General features: G+C 45.5%; 1 protein-coding gene across 7 annotated transcripts; it reads left to right on the top strand.

Moving 5' to 3' along the window:
• The first annotated feature begins 212 nt into the window (after positions 1 to 212).
• LOC117592377 (protein 4.1 homolog) lies at positions 213 to 14,749 on the top strand. Of its 7 annotated transcripts, none has more exons than XM_034286082.1 (17): positions 214 to 353; positions 621 to 846; positions 6,232 to 6,293; positions 6,595 to 6,784; positions 6,852 to 7,297; positions 7,358 to 7,510; positions 7,571 to 7,929; positions 8,000 to 8,130; positions 8,488 to 8,616; positions 9,359 to 9,527; positions 9,587 to 9,636; positions 12,390 to 12,959; positions 13,191 to 13,412; positions 13,540 to 13,641; positions 13,746 to 13,907; positions 14,163 to 14,273; positions 14,341 to 14,749. In XM_034286082.1, the coding sequence occupies exons 4-17, from the start codon at positions 6,638 to 6,640 to the stop codon at positions 14,404 to 14,406; spliced, it is 2,817 nt and encodes a 938-aa protein (XP_034141973.1). In that variant the 5' UTR covers positions 214 to 353; positions 621 to 846; positions 6,232 to 6,293; positions 6,595 to 6,637; the 3' UTR covers positions 14,407 to 14,749. The 7 variants fall into 7 exon arrangements, with proteins under 7 accessions (XP_034141968.1, XP_034141970.1, XP_034141971.1 ...); XM_034286076.1 differs by having other exon boundaries at positions 9,966 to 12,959; XM_034286077.1 differs by lacking the exon at positions 13,540 to 13,641 and having other exon boundaries at positions 213 to 353; positions 9,966 to 12,959.
• Positions 14,750 to 19,568: the final 4,819 nt, after the last annotated feature.

The following is a 19,568-nucleotide window of genomic DNA, read 5'->3' as shown; positions in this document are numbered from 1 at the left end:
CCTTATAAATTAACTTACCCTGGGCCATGATGCAATTATACAAGGTGGTCTCGTCGGCTAACCATGCCGCGTACACGCATTAATATTTGTGAACAAATTCGTCAGTCGACAAGGCACTCACCAGATAGGGGCCAGAAATCGAATCGATTTGGCGGCCGACGAGACCACCTTGTATAATTCCAGCCTTGGGCTGACCAAATCACCCTCAAAGAGAACTAACAAGAGAGCGCAATGCTCAATTTTGCGTTTCAGTGGAGTCATTTCATCTAGCTCAATCTTCGGCTCTCCCAAAATTTGTTCAACTGCGAAACCGAACGGTTGGGTTTGGGCCTTCTCGAATATTTTTAAAGACGGTACGTTTCGGGCTGACAGAATTTGGCCAAAAAGCATCTGCGATCCGTATCCGATCCCGTTTGCGCGCAATTCGACAGTGTGTTTAAAAATAAATTGGAAATTAATTTGTTAACTACCACTTTTCGTGCAGTTTTCTAGTTCTCCCACTCGCCCACGCCTATTTTCCCACCCTCGCTGCCCCTGTCTATCATTCTCTCTCATTCACTCTGCCTCTCTTTCACTCTAGTCTCTATTACTCACTCAAACTCACGTACAATTTTCAACAGGTATTCAACGACAACAAATTATCTTTTTTCGCGTTGAAAAGAAAAAAGTGTCCAAGAATTTGTTTATTTGCATAGGCTTGTGTGAATGCAGTAGAAATCGAATCGAATTGCAAATCGGGAAAAGTGAAAACAACAAAAAAACAGCAAACACCACAACCACAGAGTATCTTCATCTACGTATGCTTTCCGTGGAATATCAAAAGGATTCCAGAGCGACGACTTCTTGGTGAGTATCTGAAAGTTACACCCGAATCGCGCCTTTTTGCTGGGCTGCTTACATTTTTTTTGGGCTGTGGTCGGGAGTTTTCTGTGGCTTTCGTCTCCGTCTCATTTTATGCTTCCGACGCACACAAATACACTTGGGCCAGAATGACTTCATAGCCACTCACTCACTCACTCATGCACGGGCTGAGAGAGCCGCTCTCTGAAAGAGAAAAAGAGAGGGGAGAGTTGATGTTTGGCCTCAGTTGTTTAGCGCTGGTGTCTGTATCTGTGAGCTATCAAGCTTTTCGAGTATCTTTTAGCACGGTATTCTTCCATTTCTTGATTTGCCCACTGTACGTGTATTCGTCCCACATCACATTGTTGCTTTTACTGTTGTCTCGCCATACTCCACTCTTCCTTCAATTTTTTGTTTTCCTCAGTTCCTTCGCATTTTGACATTTGCCAAGTCGTCTGAAAAAAGTAGTGGCTGGCATTGCAACAGGGGAGGGTTCCAAGTTCCAATTGGACAGTGGTAGTCAAGGAAACGTTCCACAACACCGATCAGATACAAATGTATCTGAAAGAAAACGCTGCCCGTGTGCGTATCTATACATAGAGGCGTTTCGCTTGTAATTTTGGAATGCGACATACATATTTCACAGGGTGGATAGATCGCATCCAACTGCGTGTTCAATTAGTACCAGGTCTCTTGCTTTATAGGGGCTACCATGTAGACGTCACTAGGACCAAAATAGATCGCCTGGTGCCATGGAAATCGATTGCCGTCGTGCAGGCTTTCAGCTGCTTATCAACTATTAGGCGGGTTTTCGCATTGGCATTTTTATATCGGTGGTCTATGCCTATATCGGAAACTGCAAAGCCTTTAGCCCTACTACTAGGGAACACGGCTAGAATGCGGCCGATAAGATAGGAACCAAAACAAAGGCCATGAATGTGTATATTTATGAGTTATGAATGGCAGGTGACTGTTCCCCTGCCCCCTCAGCCATGCGTCATCTAAGACCAAGAACGATTTTCACAATCCCCGGAAAACCTGGGGCGTTGACTTGCCGACGGTTCTTTGGGTGGCATGGAAAGCAGTTGTTAACGTGGCTGCAACCACGAAAGGTGTCTGGAGAGCTGTGGGCTTTGACCCAAATAGTTGTAGATATTTACATAAAGACTTCTTCATGCAATACATGTACATACGTGGAAGACAGACAGAGAGAAGTTAGTGAAAGAGAGTGACCGAAAGAGTGCTTGCATTAGAAACCGGTTGCAAGCCAAGAAATTGGCTGTACAGCGGACAAACAGATAAAACAGGCGAGCAAAGCAAAAGAGCGGTAGACCTGAGGTTAGGATGAGGAGTACCAGCGACTTAATGCTAATAACTGTACAACAAAACCACGCTACAAAGCAAGTAGAAAATTATAATAAAATCCGAGAATACTCGTTGTGAGAGACAGCGAGAGCAAGAGCGCTAGCTAACGACTTGGCAGCACGCAAACATGGCCAAACAACAAAAGTCGGAATCAGCGTCAAATCAGAGAGTCGTCGAATGGAATGTAAAACCTGAATTCATGTGGAGAGAGCCAACAAGGTGTGTCTGTGAGCATTAGAAGCCCACCAGAGAGCGCTCTTGAGAGAAGCTGAGAGCAGCTTAAAGAGAGCGGAAGAGCAGGCCAGGCTTGGGGAATTTCAATTCATAGTAAACTGATGTTTTAGGACACGGGATAGAGGGGCCACAGAGTAGGACTCCTCCAATGATCCGAAGGTAAATCGAAACGTATGACAATTCCTCATCAAAGGCTGATGATACTCGTGCTCTTAGCACTCTCCGCCGCCCCCATACTCTCACCGCTCTGACGGTGGAACCAATCTAATCTGTCAACACACTCAATCAGACGGAAGGCAGCTTTTCCAGCTCGCTTCCAGCTACTCTGCCCTCTTTCCTGAGACCCACCCCTCCACCGTCATTTTGCATTCTATTTTTATTTGTTGTCGCATTGATTTTTACTTTTGTTGTGGAGCGGCGGTCGTGTGGCTGGTGGAGCGTCTATAGCTCTATGATTTATATGAAAAGTGCTGAAGTGGACAAAATTCTAAACTGTGGCGGCTGTTTACATGCCGAGCCTTTCCCCTAGCCCTATTTGGGCTCCGCCTTCCCATTCCGTTAAAGCAAAAATAAAATTGCGGCGATGTGGATCCGGCAGCAGCAGCAACATCGCCTGCATTCAGAGTTCGTTGGCCAACTAGACTCAAGCACCTTAAATAGCTATTGACAGAATGCAGGTGTGTGGGTGAGGGTGTCTCACTGTTATGCTAGCTGTCAGCGAGCGCTGATCAGAGCAGGCTGGTAATTAGCCAAGCGTCACTGGGTAAAGCTGCCACTTGAGCTGGCCAAAAGTGGCAAGCGATGACAAGAAACCCGTCTGCTCAAGTTTGTATGGATGTACATACATATCTGCACGGTCTACATTTAACATGGGCCGACGATTACACTTCGTGGTCATCTTTGTTGCAGGACCGAGCTGGTGCTCGGTACGAAACGGTTGCAAAATGGGAACGGATCTGGCTTATCGAGGCCCCTAAGTCGCTTTCCCGCATGGGTCACACAAATGCAATTCAGTTCCGTTTGGCCGATAAGTCGTTGTGTTTCCCAAGAAATAACACACCCTTTTTCCGACAGTATTGATTGACCTACATAAACGCACGTTCAGAACGCGCGAATGTTTACGCATTTCTCATTCCACTTCCTCCTGCTCGCGCCCTAAGAAAACATCAAAAAAGAATCCAGAGAGACCCTATGAACTCTCCATCACACATTCAAACAGGAAACTTAGTCGAACTGTCAATGTTGCGAGAGTTAAGAAAGAGTCCCCTCTTGTCTCTCTGGTAAATGAGCTTTTCTCACGGAATCGGGGCCATGTTTATGGACAGACGGATGTAAAGCACATTTTAAATTCAATTTATTGGTAACGGTTCGTTGATTCTGGAAAATGGCAGCTCCGACAAGTTTTGTGCATTTTACCGGCGAGGAAAAGCTTAATGCTAATAGCCATATAGCGAAAGTTCATTCACAACCAGGGCACTGGCGCGTACATAGAGAAGTAAATTTTTTCAAGTGAATTTCCAGCCGAGGGCATTCAGGGTTTCATCTGCTCTGCATACCATTCAAACTGGCATGACGGTACTGCCAGGTGACATAATGTGATGACAGAGTGTTGAGTGGAGTGTGAGAAGTAAATAAAATGAGTAATAAGTAGAGCTACACCAGTTATCCGTCATTTATTCATTTATCATACATGTCATTTATGTTTGCCCAGGGCCACCAATGCAAATTTAATTTGATTTAAGTTGTATTAAATGAAACTTAATTAAGGGGAAGCAGGCGCAGCAGACTACGCCCAGAAGCACTCCGAGTGGCAGTCTCAATTGGGATGACCGGCGGGGGCAACCGGCTGAATGGAATGAAATGAAATGGAATCTTTTGTTGTTCTGGTCATTGTACGTGGATGAAACTTTGTTACTTTCACAATACATGTAAAGACATATTTTTCAATGTGTATGCATGGCAATGTGTGCCGCATTGTTTGTCTGCCCATCTGTCTTTTTCAACAAATGTATCTATTCTCACCCCGACTACAACATCGTCATGATTAGACAATCGCAAAGAGACCAGAGCCCAGAGCCAGCTACTGCCTCTGGTACTTGATGAATTTCACCTCGACCTCCTTCAATTGAAGCGAATGCTCTTCTGTTTTTGGGTGTCGGCACCTATTGCGAATATTTCAATATTCTCTAGAAATAGCTCTCGATTTAATGGTGTAAGCTGACGCTTCGAAGATGATGTCATCGTTAATGCAAACACAAGTGTTACATGCTACGATTAACTTTATTCCCTATCAACAATTTCACGATTTGTTTTGGGTTTGCTGCCAAACTGATTTGCAATGCGGTACCCAGAGATAATTATGCTGATTCACCGACGTTGATCACTCAAGTGTGCCCTCAGTCACATCACTATTTCGCTCTCAATCGAATCCAATACAATCCAAGCGAGTTGCAATTACCAAAAGTAATTCAGCAACTGCAACCTTCTCTCGATGATGTCAACATTGCGTATGCGCAACCTTCAACTATGGGAATAAACACACAGCACAGCAGAAATAATGCTATAAGAGCCACACACACTCACACACACACACACACACATGCTTCTCATGATATACAAAAGAAAAAAGAAATAAAATAATATAAATTAGATGTTTGTCTGCTTTTCTGGTTCTGGGTCTGGTCTGCTTCTCAACATACATATTTTGTGAGTTTTCGTATAATTTTGAACGCACGATGACGCCACCAAAATTGTATTCTCTTTGGGGTCGCGCTGTCGCCTGCTGTCCAAAATTGAAATTGTGCTGCGATGTTCTTTGCGAGTTTGTTTTTTCGTTTATATGTATGTACATACTGGAAATAATTTGACCCATCAGCTTTGCCTTCGGTCACGATTCCACGTCTCAATAATACTCTCCTAAACTGGTTCAGCTAGCTCTCTTAGTCAATACCCATGCTCCCTGCTCTTTGAAATCGTGAACCCTTCAGCAGAAGAGAGTGTATCCCACATTCGAAATCAATTAAAAACTAAATTGAACTCGCTGTGCAATTGGTCAGTGCATCTTCTGCCAATTGACTCTCATTCCTTTTCCGTTAACGAATTCTTCAATCAACGTTGATTTAAGGCTTGAAGTTCTCTGGGTGGGGCTGGCTATCTAGAAAAGAGCAAACCGATAGCAACGCTCCGAACATTTTATGGAATTATTTTCACAATTTCAAGTCCCGCTAAACGCCAACCGCAAAACGGAACGGGATCGCGAAGGGGAACGGAATGGGATAAGAAGTAGAACATGACGCAGCCTCGACTTGCCGGCTTATATAACTCGACACACACATACACATACACGCAGATATATTCGAATAATAATATATCCAACATACATATGAACATGTCGTTGCTGAAGTTGGACCAGAGGCTCAGAAACGTGAGCTTGAAAAGATCAGTTGACGTTCAGCTTATGCAAAGGACTTCCGCTGAAAATGATTAGACATCGTTTCTGTAACTTATAGGCAATATTTACGATTGGGAAATTAGAGCTACCCCAGTAATTAATGTCTCCCTGCAATCACGACTTATCGCAATGCTAATCACCATTTCAGTATAGTTTCTGCGAGTTTCGAATGATGTGCTGTTTACGATTTAGTTTGCCTAGCAGGCTTTACGACCATGAGACTCGATTCAGTCTGCTCTTGTTTGAAGGAATGGCATGCGAATGTGGCTTTCGCTAGTTAAACGTTAACCATTGCAATTCAACTTTTAATGAACATTTTCTCGACTTCAACATCTTTGCAGCTCTCCAAGAAAGCGTTAAAATATTGGGAGCTCTTGCAGAGAAAATACTAAGCCAGTTTCAAGTAAGTACCGACTACTGTCTCATCAGCGCCATATTTTCGCATGACATCATAGTCGCCACACCAGTAGCTGCCCCAGAGGGTAGAAACCCCTGCTAGCTGCTAGTTTCCTTGCTGGCATGAGCCCCATTTTTGTTTGCGAACTGGCGCCAAGTAAATTGAACAATTTTATGGCCGCAGACGCCTAATGAGCGAAGGCGCCCACACATACAAGAAGAAGGAGTGGGCACATCCGGCTGTTCCGTACTGCTGGGAGCCAGGGGCATCTGTTGTTGCACCAACTAAAGTTTTCCCTTTCTTGCAGCGTCCTCCGAGCTGCTGGCGTAGCGAGCCCTCATAAGATAAAGATGCCAGCGGAAATTAAACCATCCGCGCCCGCTGAGCCGGAAACGCCGACCAAGAGCAAACCTAAGAGCAATTCATCGACATTCTCAAAGGCCGCTCTAGCCCGCGTTACCCTGCTCGATGGCTCCATTCTAGACGTGACCATTGATGTAAGTAATTAATGTCTCCCTGCAATCATGACTTATCGCAATGCTAATCACCATTTCAATCACAAAGCGGAAGGCCAAGGGTCGCGACTTAGTGAACTCCATATGTGCTGGCCTGAACATTATTGAGAAGGATTACTTTGGTCTGACCTATGAGACGCCCACAGATCTGCGCACCTGGCTGGACTTGGAAAAACCTGTGGCGAAATTCTTTCGCACAGACCCGTGGCCTCTGTCGTTTGCGGTAAAGTTCTATCCGCCGGAGCCATCGCAGCTGCAGGAGGATATCACGCGCTACCACCTGTGCCTGCAGGTGCGCAACGACATCTTGGAAGGTAGGCTGCCGTGCACATTTGTCACCCACGCCTTGCTCGGCTCCTATCTGGTCCAGTCCGAGATGGGCGACTATGATGCCAAGGATATGCCCACTCGGGCCTATCTAAAAGACTTCAAAATCGCTCCCAATCAAACGCCTGAGCTCGAGGAGAAAGTTATGGACTTGCACAAGACGCACAAGTGAGTACAAAACATTCCAATCTAGCGATGGCCATCGTTTAACATATCCTAACTTTTCAGGGGCCAATCGCCTGCCGAGGCTGAGTTGCATTACCTGGAAAATGCCAAGAAGTTGGCTATGTACGGCGTGGACTTGCACCCTGCCAAAGACTCCGAAGGAGTAGACATTATGCTGGGAGTGTGTGCATCCGGTTTGTTGGTCTACCGCGACAAGTAAGAGACTCTCAAACTCAATCCAAAACTTCGATAATTCATCGTCTCTTTCCCTTGCAGACTGCGCATCAACCGCTTCGCTTGGCCTAAGATCTTGAAGATCTCGTACAAGCGACACCACTTCTATATCAAGATAAGACCGGGTGAATTCGAGCAATATGAATCTACCATTGGTTTTAAGCTTGCTAACCATCGGGCCGCTAAAAAGCTTTGGAAGTCCTGTGTGGAACATCACACTTTCTTCCGCCTGATGACGCCGGAGCCGGACAATAAGTCCACCCTGTTCCCCAGGTTCGGGTCAAAGTACCGCTATAAGGGACGCACTCAATACGAAACCAGAGCTACTCCCGTGGACCGTACGGCACCCAAGTTTGACAGAACCCTATCAGGGGCTCGCCTTACGTCGCGCAGCATGGACGGTAGGACTCGGCATTCGTTTCCTTAGCTATTTATATTGCAATTCTGATGTCTTTGCCCATTCCCATTCAGCGCTCGCCATGGCCGAGAAGGAAAAGGTGGCCCGCAAGAGCAGCACCCTGGACCATCGAGGAGACCGGGCAGATCGTGGAAATGATGCTGACGCTCACAGCCGTAGTCCAATTAAGAACAAAAAGGATAAGGTAACTGACGCTGCTGACTGAAAACTCCTGCTGGCATTTGCCTAGCTTGGCTTTAACTTGACCATGTTTAAAGATTTTCGGATTTAACAAAATATTTTTTGTACTTTCTTCTCGGTTTGTTACTAACTCACTCACAAACCAAACAAACGAAAACACACGCACACGCACTCAAACCACTAATTACTGATACAACAACATGGTGTACGTCTTCGTCTTCGTATCTGGTGACCCACCATCCATGATAATGATAATGATAATGATGTGCTCGTAATTCCGCTGCCCCCCTTGTGGCCTGAACTGACTCGCCCTATCACTACACACTAAAACCCCGAATCTTAAATCCTAATAAATAACCAGTTAATGCGCCAATCGAGCACCGGCACAGGTTCGGCCTCCTCGCAGAGCTCCCTCGAGGGTGACTATGAGACCCACATCGAGGCGGCCGACGCAGCCTCCGCTGAGACCGAACTGCCGCCTCAAGTTCAGGTTAACGTGAACACTTTTATACGTAAACAGTATCAGAATCGATTACTTCCCTCGATTTCTCCTAATTTACTTATTTTCGGCTTTGAACTCTGCTTATCGAATGTTGTGAGCTTAAATATGGAAGGAATTTATTTGATGACCTCCCCCATGGTTTATTTGTTTCGTTTAGGGCTTATCAATTACATAAATCTACATGACTTAATATACATATATTTTTGCATTCGATCAATCTTATGAACATATTAATTTATTTTTGTTTTGATTTCATAAACGACTTTCCCAAAATCCGGTAACCTCTGAATGCGCAGTTCCTTGATCTTGATATGGTAATTTCTGTATAAAGAAGAACTCCTAACTGTGCCGTCTATTGTAAACGTTTAGTCTCTTTTTATGTGTGCATTCATTTACTATTTCTTTATATACAACTTATATGAGTGTTTAGTTTTATTTTTGTTCTATTTTGTGGCGTAAATATCCAACTCCTTTCCAGAGCTGTAAATAAATACCATTTAACTCAGTGAAGGCAAAAGAAGGACAGTCTACACAAAACATTCATTAACCAAGTAGTTATTTACTGTCTCCCCATTTAAATTTCAGTGCTGGTATTTTACTCTTAATTTTGTATAACAAATACAACTGCCTCCCATTTAAGCATGTTGCCTATTCTCCCGAAAATCCGCCTATATCGCCATTTTGTCCACAAGCTTGAAAGGTTCACTAAGAGATTTTTTTCTACCCATAGGACGAAGAGAAGGAGGCAAAGTTGCGAGAGAAGAAGCTCAAGGAAAAGGAGGAGAAGGAACGCAAGGAGAAGGAGAAGAGAGATCTGGATGAAAAGAAAAAGGCAGAAAAGGCTGCCAAAGCAGCTGCTGCCGCTGCTGCTGCTGCTGCTGTAGGATCGGGAGTCAATGGTGAGTATCTTCGACAGTGAACATAATATTATTCTCATTCTTCTTCAATTGTTTTTTAGGCAATGACGAGCTAAACGACTCCAACAAGTCTGACAAGTCCGGCAGACGTGTAAGTATATTTGATAGACATAAGTACAAGTGTAAGTATATTTGATAGATATAATGTCTAATAGGCTAAAGGATAGACTCACAGTGAATGCGTTCCCACTTGTGTAAATATAATTCCACCCCTTTCCATCCTAACCCAACCAAACTCACCTCACTTCAGTTAAAACAGTAAGTTCCGATAGTTTGTAGATAATCCGAACCGATTTTAAGTTATCCTTCCTTAAGTTGAGTACAATTCTTAATTTTGTCTTCCCCCTCCCATTTATCTTTCATTTTATGTTTGAAACTTTTGATTTGACCGCGATGCTGAGGGCCTTTACATGCGACCAGGGCGTTGGCATATTCTCCTCGGGTCGCAAGAGCAAGAGCGGCTCACCATCCAAGGATGGCAAGGACAAGTCCGGAAAGGACAAGGATAAAGAAGTGGGTCGACTTGGTCTTGTTGTTACTTCGGGGCTTGGTGAGCAGGAACAGGATGAGGCTAATAAAAATGCTGCCAAGAATCGGGGCTCATCTACCCCTGGCGTCACACGTCCCTATGAGTATGCTGTGGGTGCAGATGGAAACGCTAGCCCAACACGCAAATCCTACACACCTGGTGGCTTCCGCTACGACCAGGATCCCAATTCCAAGAATATTGGTGTCGATGGCCAAGAGCAGCTTTCGCCGACGTCACAGCAGAAGAAGATTGGCTTGGCGTTCAACTATGCTCCGGGCAACGAAAGCGCCCTGAAGGAAACAGCTGAAAAGCTCAAGGCCGGACAACTGTCACCCCGCACCCAGGACAAGTTGAACCGTGGTCAATTGTCGCCGAAGTCTAGAGCGAAGCTACTTCAAGACGGAAATCTTTCGCCTACGACTAGAGCGAAGCTTCAGGGCAGTGCCGTAGATGCGGCCGCTTTCCCCCTGAGCGATGCCCAGAAGAGATCTTATTCACCAACAAAGGGACCTCAGGGATATTCTTCCGGGGCACCGGGCAGCTATAAGCCCATAGTTGATCCAACATCAGATTTTCTAGAGTCCCAGCGCTACAACAAGGAGCCTGGTTACGGAGGCTTGGCGAATGCTGGCGCGGCTGATGCTGCTGGAGCTGGCGGTGCTAAGAAGCCTGGCTCTCCCACAAAAACTGGCAAAGGTGCGGTTGCCGGAACAGGTGTTGGTGGGGCAGCAGGAGCAGCAGCTGGAGCGGCAGCAGCAGCAGCCGCTGCTAAGCCTAAGAAGAAACGCGTGAAGATAATGGTTATAACCTCAAAGTATGATCCTGCTACAAAACGCATTGATGCCGAAAATGGAACGATTGAACACTCGACAGGAATCCTCGATCCAGGGACAGGTCGTATTGATACCAAATATGGTGTGATTGACCCAAAGAAGGGCACCTTGGAGGCTCTTAATACTAAAACAGGAAAGAAGGAGCTGTTCCAGGGCGATGTGGACATTAAAACGGGTAATCTGCACTTGGTTTCGGGAGTAGCAGATCCAACGACGGGACGTCTAGATGACACGCTTGGCCAAATTGTGTGCATAACCCCACAAGACAATCCAGTGGTGGAGCTAACAGTCATCACTAGCCGAATTGATCCCGCCACTGGCAAGATCGATACCGTTAACGGGGAGGTTGAGCGCTCTCTGGGAGTCCTGAATTTGGATACTGGCCTGCTGGATACCAAGTACGGAGAGATTAATACTCGCACCGGAGAACTAAAGGCCATCGATCCAAAGTCTGGAAAGATCGTGGTGAGCAAGAATGTCAAGGTTGATCCAGGCACTAGCCAGATCACCATTCTGGGTGTCCTCGATCCTAAGACTAACAAGATTGATCCCAACCAAGGCCGAATAATCGAGGTTGGTCAGCAAATTGACCCCATAGTGGAGGTCACCTCATTGGCTGGAAAGTTCGACTCAAAGAAGGACATTATAGATGCCAAGACAGCTCAGGTGGAGACTTCTGGTGGTCAGTTTGACCCAAAGGCTGGCAAGATCGATACGAAGTACGGACAGATCGATCTGGTCAAGCACACCATCACCTTCAACGACCCAAAGTCGGGAAAGACAGTGACGCGTGACATTAAGATCGAGCCTGCCACCGGCCAGATTGTACTAAAGAACCAGATCAACCCCAAGAACAACAAGCCAGACAAGGACTATGCCAGGATAATCTCTCTGAGGATTGTGCAACAACGAGTAGACCCCGCCACCAAGGCGCCCATTGCCCAGGTCAGCGCAGCCAAGGACAAAGACATCATTGTCGATCCCAAGTCGAACCAGATCTGGGTGCCCACGGGTGCCAGCGATCCCAGTACCAAGGAGCAGCAATACATTTCCAGCAGCGTCGACCCTAAGACGGGTTACGTCATCACCATTTACGGCTACCTAGACCCCAAGACCAACGAGATTAAGAAACAAACCAAGCTAGACCCCAACACGATCAAAATTGAACCCACTTCTGGAAAGATCTACACCGCCACCGGCGAGGTGGACAAAGCCACGGGTGAACCGCTGTACGCCGCAACGCAGGTGGACCCAGAGTCCGGCGATGTTTACACGAAGCTGGCTCGTGTGGACCCCAAAACCGGGAAGATAGTCATAGTTCGCATTCTGCTCATTTCTAAGACTGATGAGCGCGGTCGCCCAGAGGAGATCGATCCAGAGACCTGTGAGATCGATCCCGTCTCTGGTCGTGTTCTTAAGTTCTTCAACAAAACCGTTTACGTTTATAATATGATTGACCCGGTTACTGGTGAAATTGTGCAGGTCGACCCCAACGATCCCCGCTTCGCTGGAGCCCGCACCACTGTGACCCACACGATGACCCTAACCGGCGAGATTGACCCCGTGACGGGTCGCATAAAGAGCGAGTACGGCGACATAGACCCGAACACGGGAGACATCGACCCGGCCACAGCCGTAACAGACCCGGTCACTGGAAAACTGATCCTCAACTACGCCCAGATCGATCCGTCCCACTTTGGCAAGCAGGCGCAAGTGCAGACCACCACAGAAACGGTGCCGATCACCCGGCAGCAGTTCTTCGATGGTGTCAAACATATTGGCAAGGAGGCATTGCGTCGTGACTCCGAGGGCAGCTCTGAGGATGATATGACCCAGCAATATAGCAGCGATACAGTAAAGGACATTGTGCTAAGCAGTCCAAGCCAAGGAGCCAGCTCCAAGCTGGGGAAGCCAGTGAGCACGCCCACCGTAGTGAAGACGACTACGAAACAGGTGCTGACCAAGAACAACGACGGCGTCACACACAATGTCGAGGAGGAGGTTCGAAACTTGGGAACGGGTGAAGTGACATTCTCGACACAGGAACACAAGGTTAGCAATGGAATACTCCACCTCTCTATGTCTTTTTCTGCATTTGACTCTCGCCTTAATTCTTACTATGAACCTCTCAGACGCTTATAACATTTTCGTATGCCTCCAGTTAAGTTTTAGTTGAACTTTCTTTCTTTCCGATTTGCTATTTTTGTTGCTGTTGTTGTTGCTGTGTAAAATGTTGTTGAATTATACGCACTAACCCCACCGTTATCCACGCATTCACCTTAGGCTGATGCAACACCAACCGATCTGAGCGGCGCTTATGTCACGGCCACCGCTGTCACCACCCGCACAGCTACCACGCATGAAGATCTGGGTAAGAATGCCAAGACCGAGCAGTTGGAGGAGAAGACAGTAGCTACCACCCGCACGCACGACCCCACCAAGCAACAGCAACGCGTCGTCACCCAGGAGGTGAAGACGACGGCGACGGTAACTAGCGGAGACCAGGTAAGACAGATCATTGAATCCAATATCGCATGACTGCACTTTTTGTTTTGCATGACTGATTTGATTTTTATTCTTTCTCGATTTGTATTGTATTTGCCTCGCTGTTGTGGATGTTTTTGTAACTTAGTATCAGAGACGAGACAGCGTTTCCTCGACCAGCTCGGGCGATTCGGGCACGCCCATCGATGGACCATATGATGGTTCTAGTCTGGTGCGCACTGACAACCAGGTTTGTGCTGCATCCCAGTAATATCATTTTAGACATAAACAAAGGATGTGCATGGCTTGGATGTTCTTGTCTAATCTCTATACTTGACTTAATTCTCCCAACAGAAATCTCCGCTTTACTCGAGCTCCGCCACCACAACCACTGGCCCCCATGTGGAGAGCACCCGTGTGGTGCTTGGCGAGGACACACCCGGATACTCGGGACACGGCGAAATCATCTCTACCCAAACCGTGAGCAGTAAAACTCGCACTGTGGAAACCATTACCGTAAGTACTTGTGGGCAACCGACACACCGACCAGCTCCCTGTCACTGACCCCATACGCTGAGTGCGTAAGTATTCAGAGGTAGGCTACTTCACTCGACTACCTCCAAAACATATTTCCTGTGCTCGTGCGCATTCCACTGTACTATATTCCATACATCAGTCCCTTGTTCAAATGGGTATCAGGTTAATCCATCTTTCAAAGATCATGCTAATCAAATTGTTAATGGATCGTATCATCCCGGCCTTCCTTCACAGTACAAAACCGAACGCGATGGGATTGTTGAGACACGTGTGGAACAGAAGATCACCATTCAGTCCGACGGCGATCCAATCGATCATGACAAAGCTTTGGCTGAGGCAATACAAGTGAGTATAAGGCGGAATGCTGCATTATACTTTGGGAAGTCCAATAACGTGTACTTATCTTCTGCAGGAAGCGACGGCCATGAATCCGGACATGACAGTCGAGAAGATTGAAATTCAACAACAAACACAGTAGATTTTATAACTATTTCTAAAAATTTTCAAAGTAAACAGCCCACGACTCCAAACCCAGCAACACATACACCCAGCCCACGTATAAAATTACAAATACAAATACAACAACCGAGATAGACAGCACATGCAGTACACCTTTTATAAAACCTACATATACGAGTATCTACATATATATTTTTAAGATTACGAGTTGATGAACCACATGACATAAACACTAAGAAGTCTTAAAGTATCCGTATCCGCAAACGTCTATGAGAAAATGCATCCACATGTTTATTATTTTTATTTTTTTATTGAAAATGTTGTTTATAATTACTTTTTATTATTAAATGATGAATGTGCAAGGAAACGTTGAAAAAAATCGATATTTTGTAAACCACGATTGCATTCAAATACAAAAATAAAACTTAAATGTACACAAAAGACAAAGCGGCTATCATTCTAAAACAATCGCGTTCCCAAAAGGACAAGGACTATTCGCACTTGATGAAATTGCTTTTAATTTTCAATAAGGCACAACTTTTAAATATTTAATGAACAACCCAGAAGCACCGACCATAACGGTGAAGATATGAATCAGTAATGCAACGGGGCTGAACCTCTCCTCAAAGGTTTTTGCGCGTGGATGCGAGGTGATTGAGCCTTCGCCCCCAACGTCAGCGCAATTAAGTAAAATTACCGTCCAAATAGAGCACAAATGAACCCATTGCGACCATTTCGAGCGCTCAGCGATAAGGACTCTGCATTAACATGAAATATAATTCGCAATTGCCCGCCACAAAGCGCGTGCCAACTCGTGAGCTCCAAAGAGGGAAAACGACTGTAATGCAATATTTTTGCATCCACTGCGATGAGAAAGGGAAAGGGAATTGGGCCTTGCTAATAATATGACGTTCTGTGGCAGGAATTTTGCTTTGCTATTTTTTGTTTCATTTGTTATGTGCAATTTTTTAAGTCACGATTAAAAAGAGAGAAATTGTGCTGGCGGAGAGTGTGAGGAAGGTAAAGGGCATAAAAAGCGGTAATTAAAGTAGAGCGTACAAGGTGACGTACTAATGCATTGATTCATAGTTTAGATATAAAGTGCGCTACCCACCGATAAAATGCCAAACGAAAGCCGTCCTTCTGAGCCATGTCGTCAATTCGTCAGTCTGTCGGTTCACTTGGGTTTAGGGGCGCCTGCGGTTGCTTAGAATTTGCACCTGCATGTTCAAGCCAACGCCCAGGCCCATGTCCATGTCGATGTCCACCCCGGATCGACCACTATACACAGAACACGATAACCGCATTGAGTGCTCTCTGCTCATGCATTTTTAAATGCCCCGTTGGGAAAATCCTCTTGCGAATATTTCGTTTTTTGTTCATGTTGCTATTGTTTTGACGAGCCTGCTGCATATTGCATGTTGTTGTGGTCAGTATAAAAGTTGTGGCAAATTATTGCATCAAGTTGTTGCCATTGTTTTTGTTGTTCTTCGAGTTGTTATTAGTTCAAAGGCCAGCGGTTTTTTAAGAAGCCAGTACGCCAGAAGGATTCACAAAGTAATGGAATATCTAACTAATGCTTCTATGGCGACCTGATGGTTCGCTGATCGTTGATTCAAGCAGCACAGCACGGTATCCCTACCCAGACCCGGGTCCGTCCCTTAGCCCCAGTTGGTATCGAAATCAGTGCAAAAAATCAAATGCAGACCGGCAATTTAAGGCACTCCGACGCGACGACGCCAATTAGATTTGATGACGGTTGTGCTTAAATGTTATAAAACAAAAACTCAGCCCAGAAAGTGAATAGAGGGCGTAACGCCAAGGGTGGTGTTATCGTACAAAGCGAAAAAGAATGTTAAGTGAATGCAGTGGGACCGCAAAATGTCATGCGAAATGCGAAGAACCACCTACCCTGCCACTTCCAAAGGTAGGAGCAATCCAATTCTGTTTCATGAAACTGCAATTTGCATGTCTGTCTGGCCATGTTCCCGTTGCCTGTCCACGAATCCTTCCCTTTCCACATAGTTAAGTAATTGCCTTCGAATGGACTACATGAAATGGACAAGTTTTTCGAGTCCTCCTCCGTAGAGGTGCACATGCACATTTGGGATTGCGCAACAGGTGGAGGTAATTATTGAAAATATTTGCATGGCAGCTCCCCGCCCAGGGGAAAGTGCACCTTTCTCTACTTAACCCTTTATTCAGTTGTTTGTAAACAAATGCCCTAACTCATGGATGGAGGGAATTTGCTAAGGCATTGGAAGACCTTACGCTCTGAACAGAAATAACGCATGCGCTTATCAAACTTAACTGTTATACCATGAATTTCCTTAGGGAAATGTTCATTGAGAGAAATGACTAGATATTAGAGTAGGTGATGGTGATCCTTACGAGGCTCTTTCCGCCTTCAAGGCAGCTTTTTGTTGAAGTCGAACCTCAATCTCGTTTACAACCGTATCCCAGTATGTAGGCTAAATTACCTCTCGAGCATGCCCTTTCAGCCTTCCACCCACTTCCACTTAACACATTCTTTTTGGCTAATTAATAGACCATACTCTAATGGAATTTTCCGACAGCCAGGTAAACTGTTTTCTTGGCCAATCGCCCAAGAAATCATCATTAGGCTTTTGACAGTATATTTGATTTGGAAGTACGCACATGACGTCCCACTACTCCATGGACAAATATTGAAACGGCGTAATTAGCGCTGGACACATAATAAGGAATGCAAGTGATTAATTAGAATAACCGAACATTTCCTGATTAGTAAGAAAGAATTTCCAGCATAGGTACAGACGACTAGCATTTGAATTCCCATCACGCAGATCGCATAAACGTTAGAAAAAGTAAACAACTGTAACCGAATTTGCAATCAAATTCAGAGAACGAAAAAGGCTTAACTGACCACTCTACTCGGTGGAGCGATTTGGGTTTATTGGGTGAACAAATATTGAAAAGAAATTTGCGCTAAACGCCTCAAATTGCCAAGGATGATAGCCCCACGTATTGAAATGGCAATAAATGCAAATGAAAAGCAATAAACACATATCCACACAAGCTCACAGAAGTCAGGCCTACCTCGGCCAACCCTTAACTCTAACTTCCTCTAGAGTCAATTCGTGGAAGAAGGTTATTTTTATGAACAGAACGGGTTAACAAAAACACATTTTCAATAAATACCGATTATGATGAGCCGCCTCCCGCCCCATTCGACCACTTGGACGAGGATTTGACTTTGGCAGTTTCGATTCGGGCATGCGAATTATTGGACTAACGTGTGGACTCATTGGAAGGTGGGGTTGGAGGGAACATATGGCTGTTTTCAGGTGGGTCATTCGATGGCCCATTTATAAAATTATGATACAACATAAAAATTTGATGAGCTTCAACGTTAAAAGTGCTCTGGTCCCTGACTTCCGACAAACAACCCACTGAAAAGTTTACAACAAAGCCAATAACAAGTTCCACTGTTCGAATTTGGTGGGCTCTTACGCAAGTTGCGAGGCCCACTCGTCGAGTTCCGTCTATTTTCTATCCAAATTATCAGTTGCCTCAAACATTGCATGTCTTTGGCATACGTGTGCCATAAAAAATTCATGGTCTTCGTTCAATGTAGTCCACATAATTAGACGGGCTGCCAAAAAAGAAAGCAATTTCGAAAGTATGGCACCATTAGGATCTACCAGTAGTCGCACCACTCTACAATTACCTATGAGTCCTAATAGTTTAGAAGGGAACGCCGCTCACCTGACGAGTATACTCCTTCACTTCATTCGGCAGTGGGTATGCAAATGGAGCACATGTCCAGATCGGACCTCCCCCTGAGAGGGGACGATTAGCTTTTTGTATTGGCTGTTGTCCAGAACCCAATAGATGTGGCCCATAAAAAACAATGCGACAATCGTTAGATTTCCCCACGATGATTGCGGGCGTTCCATGTCCTGAAATTTGCGCGCTTATCACTTTAATGTCGTTTGCTCGCCGTGCACTTTGAGGGGACAGGTACACACGTTGGTCATTTCGCGTAAAGGTCATTGTGTTATTCGGCCCCAACACAGCCCACAACCCAAACCCACGTAACAACGTAACATTTATATTATTACGAGTACGAGTAGTAGTTCGGGAGCTCGGCTCGGCAAACCCTGAAGGTTTCCTCACCACGGAGGTCCGTTGACGGTCCTTCGACGTTGGTTTTTAAAGAGCTCACCTCCAACTACTTTTCTAGCTACGATTTGTCTATATTTAAGACTTTATTTATATTTTTAAAGCGGAGATTGCCTGGAAGGAAATCTGTGTTTGATTTTAATATCGGATTTTACTAGAGTGAAGGATAGCGGTGACGCATGGCCCTGGGTGGACAGGTGTTAAAAATAAAAGGCTCGTCACGGCAGCTAATTGAAGGTATGTCTATTGTTCAGTCGCTATCGTAGGTTCTCAGAGGGGGTGTACTTAACAAATTGCTTGGCCCAGTATTGCATAATGAATGAAGTGCAAAGAGAGAGTGTTCGAAAAACTACGCAATGAACTGTGTCCACATGCTACAGAACGAACTTGGACTATATTTTTCGCGTTGCTTAAGAGGTCACCATACCAAACAGAGCTGGGTCAATAAAGCCCCAACCAGCAGGTAATTTTGGACCTTTGTGCGATTGACACACGCATGTCAGTCCCCATTATTGGATCTCCACTTCGCATTACCATTACCCCATTACTGTACTCCACACCGAAATTCCGCATTGCTAGTGGTACATAGAGGGTTTTTCTTTGCCACTGAACTAGACTGGACTGACACAACTCCACCCCCACAGCAACTCCTACCCTAACCTTACCCCTTCCCATTCCATCTGGGTATAAGACCGCCCATCGAAAAAGATAATTTACCAGTCGCCCATATCGATCGTGTGAAGCTCGCAATGCTTTTCCTTTCCAAATTGCGTGCCGTGATGTTCAATTTTCCGTAGAGTGGACAAACGAAACCGCAAATGGAAAAACTAAACCAACTATTCTAGCTTGCTAGGAGGCGGGACAAAAGCTGTAGGTGGAGCGTCGGCGAGCGGGGAGTCCGGAGGCAACCGACATGTGTGCCGCACACATGAATTATTAATCGACAATTGCCGAAAATGTCCATTAACCAACTGCGGGGTGGGAGAGGGAGGCCACGAAAATTTCAATTGCTGGCTA

The sequence above is a fragment of the Drosophila guanche genome, unplaced genomic scaffold, assembly GCF_900245975.1.
Source record: "Drosophila guanche unplaced genomic scaffold, DGUA_6, whole genome shotgun sequence".
NCBI lineage: Eukaryota > Metazoa > Arthropoda > Insecta > Diptera > Drosophilidae > Drosophila > Drosophila guanche.
This window is presented reverse-complemented; position numbering and strand designations above follow the sequence as displayed.